The sequence below is a fragment of the Gallinula chloropus genome (genome assembly GCF_964237585.1).
Source record: "Gallinula chloropus genome assembly, chromosome: 6".
Taxonomy (NCBI): domain Eukaryota; kingdom Metazoa; phylum Chordata; class Aves; order Gruiformes; family Rallidae; genus Gallinula; species Gallinula chloropus.
The window spans coordinates 20,728,352-20,738,881 of NC_140091.1; the positions used below are offsets into that span (position 1 = coordinate 20,728,352).

The 10,530-nt window shown below is 48.4% G+C and overlaps 1 protein-coding gene across 1 annotated transcript; it reads right to left on the minus strand.

Moving 5' to 3' along the window:
• Nucleotides 1–3: 3 nt before the first annotated feature.
• Nucleotides 4–6,950, minus strand: CACYBP (calcyclin binding protein). Its single transcript, XM_084266339.1, has 6 exons — nucleotides 6,852–6,950; nucleotides 6,173–6,365; nucleotides 5,405–5,501; nucleotides 4,805–4,904; nucleotides 3,443–3,537; nucleotides 4–1,061 (listed from the first exon to the last, which is right to left on the minus strand). Exons 1-6 carry the CDS (start codon nucleotides 6,870–6,872, stop codon nucleotides 902–904), a joined length of 666 nt encoding a protein of 221 aa, XP_084122465.1. The 5' UTR covers nucleotides 6,873–6,950; the 3' UTR covers nucleotides 4–901.
• Between the last annotated feature and the right edge of the window lie 3,580 nt (nucleotides 6,951–10,530).

Here is a 10,530-nt window from a genome sequence, read left to right on the forward strand (position 1 = left end):
AAGCTCGTTTAAGCAGGTTTTTTTTTTGCCATCACACGGTTAAGTCACCATGGGTAATTTGGGTAAAAGCATAAATGAAATTGTACAACAGGGCAAAGTAGCATTCTGCCATGAACAAGGATGAGCACGAACCGAAAATAAAACAAGGCCTCAAGTTTAGCTACTCTTGCTCTGCACAGGCTCCCTCAGTACACTTCTGTTACCTTAAAACCTGTGAAAATTGGTAGGAGAAAGTGGAGCTTGTCTCCCTTCCTCCCGTACTGATAGAGCCAGGGCAAATTCTGTCCAGCATCAGCAACTCTTCTGACTGATAAGCGCCTCAAAAAGACACCCCAAGGAGGTCACAGCATAGGCATTAACAACCTATCTTCATTTTCAAAATCAGAATGGTTAAACAGCCAGAAATTAATTTCTGAGCGTAGTCATTTAATTTGTATGCCACAGGATCACCACCACATTGTTTCTGCTCAACTATCAAATGCTCCAGATAGTGGTTCTACTTCCTTCAGTGTTTTTCCTCCTGTGACATGCTTTCCAGTCCAACGTATTTTCCCTGCATCTGATCAAAACCCCCACACCCCACACAGTGAGCATGACCTTAGCCCCCAGCTGTCGCTTGACTCCTGTCCTTTGACATACTGGTCTCAGTCTCACAACACTACTCAGATGAGAGGCTTTTTCAAGGAGGTGTGAGGACATACCTATGCTCCGCTCTTCAGGAAACGGTGAACCACTTGACTGAAGGAAATGCTTTACAAGCTATTTTATTTAAATAATTTTTCTCCAACCTGAAATGGAAGATGACTGTCTTTGCTTGGAAGAACATTGTTTACACAACCATCTTTGCAGCACAGCGTGTCTCACATGGAAGATCAGTATTAAGGCGGCCCTCAGAGTACTTTCAAATATCCATTGGTATGTCCCCTTTGGATTGCTTTTCTCTGCTTTCAACCCAGGCCTTGTTGATGGTGCGCTTCATTTCATCATCCCCCTCCGCGTACATCTTCTTTAAAAGGTTCATGAGCCCTTCACTAGGATCCGAGGTGTCGTAGGCAGCCTTTCTGCAAGACAGACACAGGCAAGAACATCAGGTTTATCCAACAATTCTGTGCAAAAATACACTGGTATTTGTTTGGAACATCCTGGCAACAGCAAGGATTTTGATTTGGCAAAGTCTTTAGACCCTGGCAGTCTAAAATCAGCTTCTGAGGAAGGAAAATCCTAGAGAGCACCCTCAAAGCAAGCGCAGGTTGAGTAGTATACCTAGAGCTGCCCCACTAAGGATGACAGGAAGCATTTTACAGTAAACACGGCCCAGGAAGCACAACCCAAACCCAATTTTAGGAAGCAGGAGTGGAATAGAACAGAAAATGCTAATATCTGTGCTGCTAAGTGAATAAAAATAGAAAAGACGGTGACACTTCGCTCCTTGAAGCGCTCACACTCACAACCCAAAAGGCATCTTCTGCTTCCCGTTTTTCAGAGGTTCTCTGACTCGTTTCTAACACCTTGCACTTCAAAGCACTCCAAGCAGCCAGAGGGCAAACGGTGCCACCCACAGAGGAAGCACCTGGGTATGCTGTGCCCTAACTGCACCTAACACCCGCTCTGTACTCCTCCTGCAGCTGCAGGCTGCCTGAAACACGCAGGTGAAAACAGATCGGCAGAGGGAGCAAGTTCCCCAAGCACAGAGCTAACCAAGGACCCAGGCACACCAGGAAGCTGGGAGGTTTCTGAAGCCACTCCTTTGCCATAGAATCATAGAATGGCATGGGTTGGAAAGGACCCCGAGGATCATAGAGCCACCAACCTCCAGGCCTGGATCTACACAAGGTTGCCCAGGGCCCCATCCAACCTGGCCTTGAACACTTCCAGGGATGGGGCATCCACCACCTCTCTGGGCAGCCCGTTCCAGCCCCTCACCACTCTCTCTGCAAAGAAATTCCCACTAGTATCTAATCTAAACCTTCCTTCCTTTAGCTTTAATCCACCCCCCTTGTCCTGACAGTGTCTACACTTTTTAAAAGTTGATTCCCCTCCTGTGTCTCTGCTCCCTTCAGGTACTGGAAGGCTGCAGTGAGGTCCCCCCACAGCCTTCTTTTCTCCAGGCTGAACAAGCCCAGCTCCCCCAGCCTCTCTTCGCAGGGGAGGTGCTCCAGCCCTCTAATCTTCTTTGTAGCTGCTCTGAACCCTCTCCAACAGTTCTACATCTTTCTTGTATTGAGGCCCCAGATCTGGACACAGGACTCCAGATGGGGCCTCACAAGAGCAGAGGAGAGACAATCCCCTCCCTGTCCCTGCTGCCACCCCTCTGCTGATGGAGCCCAGGATACCATTGGCCTTGCGAGCTGCAAAAGCACACTGCTGGCTCATGTTAAGTTTCTCATCCACCAGATGGTAAATCCTCAACATTTCATGTATGTCGCTGTACACACGAACTGTGACAGGCTGAGCAGCGTGCAGGACTTCTCTGCACAAGGGAGGGCTTTAATGAAATGACCCTGTCCTGCCAGCAACCTGCACTAGTAGTCAAGTAACCTTCTAATCTCCAGTGATGTCATGTGAAAGTGGAAGGTAGCTTTGCACTAAATTCTTAGGCTTAGTTACGATTGCTCAAATTTGCAAATCATCCTATAAACATACACAAAAAGCCAAAACTTGTTTTGCCAAAAGAACACTGGGATTTTTGCACACTTCACACAGGGGACAAAGTAATTATTTTGCCCAGCACAGCTGGGGGGAGTAGATATATTTAGCCTAGAGCAGTTTCTGCAATGAATGCAGCCATCAAAATATAAATGAATCTTTGATTACCTTTAGCACTCTCACTGCAGGTCTTACCTGTTGTATTTCCTATGATGCAGCCTTCATCTTTAGCAGTAACACACTTGGAGTAGCTGTTTGCCATGCTTCTACCCTATCTCCAGTCCCTGGAGGGACCTACAGGAAAGCTGGGAAGGGCTGTTTGTAAGGGCATGGAGTGACAGGACGAGGGGCGATGTAAACTAGAGCAGAGTGGGTTTAGATGAGACCTTAGGAAGCTGCTCTTCACTCTCAGGGTGCTGAGACACTGGTACAGGTTGCCCAGAGAGGTGGTGGAAGCCCCATCCTCAGAGACACTCAGGGTCAGGCTTGACGGGGCTCTGAGTGACCTGATCTAGTTCAAGGTGTCTCTGCTCACCACAGGGGTTGGACAAGATGGCCTTTGAAGGGCCCTTCCTATGTAATGCAGTCTGGGATTCTACAGTCTCCATTGCCAGCCCTACCAGTACCAGAGAGTTTCCAAAGCTAATGATTCTCAAAAACCTTAAGAGCCCAACCCCAAGAACAGGGGTTCTCAGTCTGACTGCACAGCCAGTGTGGATCTGCTCTCCTGGCAGTCCTAAAGTCACCTGGAGAAGAAGAAACGGAAAGCAAGATGGAGGGTTGTAGGGACACTTACTCTTTCTCTTTGCTTTCTTTTTCCACCTGAGTGAGACATTCCCATTTCTCCTCCCGCTTCTTCCTACACATCACAAGGACCGTATCTGTCTTTATCTGTATGGAGAACAGCAGGGAAGTTACAATACTTCACAAAGGGATGCCAGTCATAACCACCACGAACAGAATTCGATTACATAAACCTCTTTCTATACTCACAGATTCTTGAAACATGTCAGCTATTATCATGCAGCACACAGAAGTTACATCAAGTTCTCTGCTTCAGGGTACAAAGAATGAACCCTGTTGTGGACAACTTAAGGAGTGTGACTGACACCATACCAGTACAGTTCCATAGTACCAATGCAGAAGAACTGCTGCAGAAACACCACTCCATGATTCTCAGGGCACTCAAAGTACCCAAGACTATTGGGTAAGGGGTGGCTATATTTACTAAACTTCTCTGAGAATGCCAAGGTCAGGTAGAAGCTCTCCCAATTTATTTCTCCAAGGGTAAGAAACTCTATTTTAGGGCATTGCTCAATCTTGCAACATGTTTGCAAGTTACAAGTAAAGCCTGTTTAATTGCAACTCTGACCTAAATTTCACAAATAACTCTGTGTGCCGCAGCAGAAAGGAGTCTGCTGGAGCTTTAGCTCTGCAAGTGCGTGGCTACTGCTTGCTTTTATGCTGCGTTAAACATCACCAGAGCATCACCCTCATTTATCTCAGCTGTTTTAATTTTACCCTGCCCTAGTTTTAGGGCCATTTCAAGCTGCACCATCATTTCTTTACCTCTGATGTCACCAAGCACAGTGCACAGAAGGCACATGAGGTATGTCAGACATCCCTGAGCACAGAAAGGCGCTATGAGTAGCAAGAGTGCAGACACCATTACCAGTTGCAGCCAGCAAAGTGTTACTAGAGCTCAATCCTGGAGCAACATCCCTGCACAAACACGGAGCAGGTTTCAGACTTTGCTCCAGGTACAATGCCCATTTTGGCTTGCTAATGCTTCTGTCTGCCAGCAATCCGCCTGGACCTCCACACGGCAAAGAATCTCCCAGAGGTATTTAAAAGCACAAGGGTGCAAACGGGTCCTTAGCAGTATTTTCTGCTTAATTATTTCTGAGATTCTGTTGGGAAAAGTGTTTAGAAAAAGGGCAAAATATCCAGACATGATCTGCTGAAACAGAAGCCCATGGGTTCAAGAGAATAACTCCCCAATTATGACAATTACAGTCCCATCAGAATCGCATTCAGATTCTCCCTTTACAAGCAGAAGGGAGGGACTGAAGGTGAGCACTGAATCTCTTGAACCTGGCGACAAACTCGGCACTTTGCAAGGGACCTGAGTATCTCTTATCAGAGGAGGCACACTGACCTTTCTAGTGCTGCCTTCCACAGAGATGGGCTTCAGGAGGTTGTTGAAGGTCATGGTGTAGTTCTTCCCATTCAGATTCTTCACCAGCAGATCAAACGACCTGGAATCAGAAAGTGGAGCTAGGAAGGAGACAACTATTCCAATCACTATTAACACTGGTGTGTCTTGGCACCAAACCTGGTGTCTGAAAGCCCTTTAGCAGGTGTATTTCTTGGGAAAGCTTATCAACCGGCTTGAATTCCTGTCTTCCCAGGGCTCCCAACTCTTCAGTTGGACTGAATGCTGAGCATTTAAAAGGACTTTATCCAAACTTTACAACGTATCAAGATCTTTTAGAATTCCTTCTATCACGATCAGAAAGTCACATATCCTGCCAAGTGTGGTGAGGTGCAACAAGCATTTGCAAAATGAAAACATCCCAAGGAGGACTATACTTAAGGGTATGTGCCAAGCGCTACAGAAAGCTAATACCACTCAAGCTTAAAACAAGAAGAAAAGTGCTGATCCAGAGCAGAACTCAACACAACACACTGCTGTATTTCAAATAGTGATCTTTATCCATGCTCTCCCCTGTGGAGTGGTGCACCAATATGGACTCACCTCTCCGTGAAATTCACCTGCACATTCTCAGCTGGAAGCTTCTGGACTCCATTTAAAGAGATGTAAAGTTTAATAAACTTATCTGACTGATCCCAGGCTGCAAGGAAAAAAAAGAGAGAGATCAAGTTTTAGTTATTCTTCGTAAGTGCCACACCTTCTTTTCCAACTCTCCCCACCACGTCCCCTCAGCAACAACTAGGATCTCTGCCTTACTGAAACAATCCTCAGAGGGATGAGGGAAAGACACAACTTGTACAAGAATTAATTGAGAGCAAAAGGAAGCTTCCACATGTCGCCCTGTCCCCAAATTCCTGCAAATTCTGAGAAAACCCATGTGTCGGCTCAGGTAAAAAGAGAGTAACTCTGTGTAGGGGGAGTCAGAAGTAGCTGTCTGCTTTTGCTGGTTTCCTTGACCCACTTTCCACCCCACCCCCCACAGCTCCCAGCAAGTATCTCAAGCAATTCCCTCTCACCTACAAGGCAAGCAGAGAAGCCAAAGCTGGTGCTTTCATTCCTGCTAAGTGCTGGGCGAAGGAAAAGCACTGGTTGGTACACCAGGGGTCATCAGCACACCCCATCAGCACTAATGCACAAACAGGAATAATGCAGCGTGGCTGGGGTGGCAGGAGGAGCACAGGGTATTCTTTAAAGCAGGGTCTCTCTTCTTCCCTAGAACACTCAGGGGCTTCCAGCACTGATGCTGCCACCGTGCCTTCCTTCCAGAGAGATGCTCGAGCTCTACCCGCGCGTTCAGGAAAGCGGCCCTACCGTAATTGTTTATCTTCACAGTGTACCCTCCCAGCGAGGACTTGTCTTCCTCCGCCGCATCCTTCGGCGTCGGTGGAGGCTGATTCTTGATCTCTACCTCCAGCTTGTGCTTCTCCACCAGCAGGACATCGCGAACCCGCTTCCTCGTGGCCTTCACGAGCAGCTCTTTAACCTCCTCCAAATCCTTCTGCAGCTGCTCCCGGAGAGAAGCCACACGCGGGTCAGCGGGCACAGCTCCTTTCGCCGGAGGCTCGGCGCCGCGCTCCGCCAGCCCGGCTCCCCCAGGCGCCCCAGCCGCAGCCGCCTCGGGCTCGCCGAGCGAGTTCTTCCCCCTCCTCGCACCCCCGGCCGAGCGCGCACCCCCCGCCCCTCGCGCCGCGCGCGCTTCCCACGCCGCGGCCTAACGCTGCCGCCAGCGGCACGCGGAGCGGCGCCCCGGCAGCTCCCCTCAGCCCCGGGCCGTGCCCAGCGCGCACGGCAGACCCCCGGGGAGAGGCGCTCTTAGCTCCCCGCCGCGCCCCCGGCCGCACAAGCCGCCTGACCCCACGCCTCCCAACCGCGGCCAGGCCACCGTCCCTCGCAGCGCAGCGCACAGCCCGGCCCCCGGCGGCGCGGCGCGGAGCACCGTCCCGGCCGGTTCCCATCAGAGCTCCTGGGGGACGGGGCGGGGCCCACTCACCTCCTCGCGCGCTGCGGCCATGTCGCGTGCGGAGCGACCCCCCCGGCGGCAGCAGCGGCGACGCCTCCCGCGGCCCCTCTGGAACCTTCCGGCCTCCCGCCACGCCCACGCCCCGCGAGAGCGTGCGCGCCGCGGAAGTGACGCAAAGGCGCCGCCGGCTTTTGGCGGGCCGTTACTGCCGCCCTGAGGCATTCAGGGTCAGGCTTGAGGGGCCTTTGAGCAACCTGCTGTCGTTCAGGGTCTCCCCGCTCACTGCAGGGGTGGCACTAGATGGCCTTGGAAGGTCCTTTCCCACCTAACGCATTCTGTGAAAACAGACCCCTATCCCCGGCCTCAGGCAGCGTTAAAATCACAGAATCAGTGGGTTGGAAGAGACCTTCGAAATCATCAAGTCCAACCATACCCGTCCTCTACTAACCCATCTCCCTGAGCACCTCATCTACCGTCTGTTAAACACACCCGGGGTCAGGGACTCAGCCCCTCCCTGGGCAGCCTGTGCCAGTGCCCCATAACCCTTTCAGGGAAGAACTTTTTCCTAATGTCTGATCTGACCCTGCCCTGGTGCAGCTTGAGCCCATTGCCCCTCGTTCTGTCACTGGTTGCTTGCATGAAGAGACCATCACCCACCTCTCTACACCCTCCTGTCAGGTCACTGTAGGACTCTTCAGACTCCTCAGTCACCCTTCAGACTCCTACAGGCTGAACACCCCCCGCTCCATTGGCCGCTCCTCAGAAGGTTTGCTCTCCAGCCCCTTCAGGGGATTTAATGTGCCTGGGAGTTAAAAAAACCCCAGAAGGCAATGATAACCCTTCTGTGAGCAGGTAGTGGAAGAGTCAGTCTTGGCCTCCAAATGTCTTCTATAAGCAGTGGAAGCCAGGGCAGGATACAACCCATCAGCATTTAAAAAGAATTCCCTCAAAGGGAACACCTTATTTTAATTAATATTTATTCCAAATTGAGGAATGCCAGCTCATGCTGATTTAAGGGCTTAGGGTTTTTATCTAGAAAACACAACTGGTCAATTGGAATTTACTCCTGTGCACAGCAGCTGTTTATGATCACAAACAGATTAAAGCTGTTCCATAAGGAAATGGCTGATGAAAACAAGCACCTTATTCTCACTTTTGTTTGCATTTCCATTTATTTTACAAGGCATCATTCACACAATGATAACAAGGTACTGATCCAAACAATTCTGTAACAATTAAAAAAGTAAACATTTGTTGAGACCATGTACATTGAATTGCACTTTTAATAACAAGCATTACACTTATATTTCCATATTATACTTTATATAATACATGGATTTGTTACAGAGGTACTGGCAGTACTCAATTGTTCTCAGCCTGCTCTTGCTAGGATGGTCTTTTTTTTTTTTCCATAACTTTTTTAGGAAAACCTATTTTGTGATCTCAGGGCACGCCCAGATACCAAGTGCAACTCCCAGCCTGGAAAACATCATTGTAATGAAGTCAGAGGTCTGAAGCTGTTCTCTGTTTTCCATGTGCTGAAGCAAATCCACCACAAATGACAGACTCTGAGGGAATCTGGATCTGGATCATGCTCAGCTAGCCCCTGTTCTGGGTTCCTGTGCCATCTTTTTCCGGTTCAGAGAAGCAAGAGATTCTTCTGTGGGAAAGCAGCGGCTCCCAGAGCTCAGGAGCACTCCTGGCGCAGCTTTTGAAGGTGGTATCAGCAGCAGTGCAAGCCCAGGGATTACTGGAAGGAGGGAATCGGGATCTGGAGAAACACCAGTGATTTCCATCCATGTATTATATAAACCACAAAAATAAGAGAAACTGAAAGGAAATCAGTACAGCCCAGGATTCCGGTGGTATCAAATCACAATTGCAATTCATGATACCAATCCTTCTGATGTATTTATCCCCTTGTGGTTCAGTTTCCTATATATTATTCTATATATAAGATATAGTTTTCCAAAGATACATATATATCCCTTTACAGGTTAAATAAAAGCAAGTCCCACCTAATAAGAAAATAAGAGGAAGTAATGTCCTAATTCTCTAACCATATCTTTTTTTTTTTTTCCTTTTTCAGGTAAAAATAGCATGAAATACATTCAGTAGCAAAGCCATTGGACTCCAGGAGAAATGGGAGAGCCCTGTATTCCTGGAGGATTAACCTGTTCACCTTAAGTCATGATCCTGCAATAAACGACATAGACTTTCGACTTGAGAAAGACAGGATCTTGATTAACGCTGAACATTATTCATCTAGCTGCTAATTCTTTGAATTTCCCAGTATCACTCTGTGGGTAAACCCGGTTCTGCTGTGACCTACACCTAACCTGACTTGAAAGGCCAAAACTTGAGTGCTTCATCGTGTCTCCCCTTAGTATTACTACTTGGAAGGAGGTAGCGGGACAGGTCCCAGTAGGAGAACAGGCTGAATGGTAATACAGCTCAAGCCTTTGTGTTGGTGAGAACACCACGATGCCTGGTGCTGTGCACACTCACAGCCCCGGGTATGCGCGGCATTATGCGTCTTGTGCAGCCAGCCGTCTGCCTGTCTGCCCCTTCTGTGGGGCTTGGCTGTGAGAGGTGTGCTGCTCACCCACAACAGCCCCTCTGGCTTCAGAGAAAGAATTCTCTGCCCCCATCTTCACGGTCAGACAGTGACATACGCTCAGGTTTTCTCTCCAGCAGCTGGGAGAAAACCATCATTGTAAAAGAAGAGTGCTTTCAACACCAAAGGTATTTAGGCTTATTAAATGATGCAGAAATATGCCAGCTATCCCTGAGTCTAACAGTAAATCAGAGTAAGGGGTAAAGGTCTCCCCCACACTAAGTAGTTTCAGGGACAGCACTGCCACTACTTGACAGAAGGAGCAGTCCTACCTTTATCCCGTGGAGAAAGCACGACTTAAGTAACTTCCAAGTCCTCACACTTCAGTGCCAGTAAACACAGATTTTGATTTCCTCCTATCTGGCCGCAGTAAGTGACATCGTGACTCTGAAGTCAGTGGGGCACTTCACGCTTTGCCAAAGGCTGAGTTCTTGGCTTTTTATCTCCAGCCCCCCTTGTAAACAGCTGTGTTTGTTCTGAGGTGTTCTAACACCACGTCACAGGTGAAAGCACCCATCTTACAAGAAACTCCATGGGTCAACCAAGAGAAGTCCTGGCTTAGCCATGTATACAGTGTAACTGGGCAGTACGGGTGTTAACTTAGCTGTAGCAAATCAGAGAATGAACTAATTAGCGGGCAGGACCAGGCTGTGTCTGTCACCTGGCAGTACTGATCTTGTGGCTGACTACCTGGTTTCACTGAACATGGAAATGCACCTCGACCTCCGAAGGATCCTGCAGTTCCTTAGATTAACCCCACGCACACTATTGTCTGTTTTATTGTTTTAATTCTCTCTGGGTACATTTACAATTTGTTAAACTAAGTGAAGTAAGTCCTGTTCTATTAAGTTCTAGTCACGAAAATAATACAAGTCTAGTTCACTGATGTATCATGTAACCAAATCAGCCTTGCTTCATTTATCCTGTAAAGCATTACAGTCAAAGTAAAAACATCTTCTCTAATTTAAAGTGAAAAAAAAGTACTTTTTTTTCCCCTTTCTCCCCATATTGGGCACCTCAGGAACAGATTAGGATCCAACGAGATAAAACAGTCATACTAAAAATATTCTTTGGAGGGTTGTCCCTAATCAA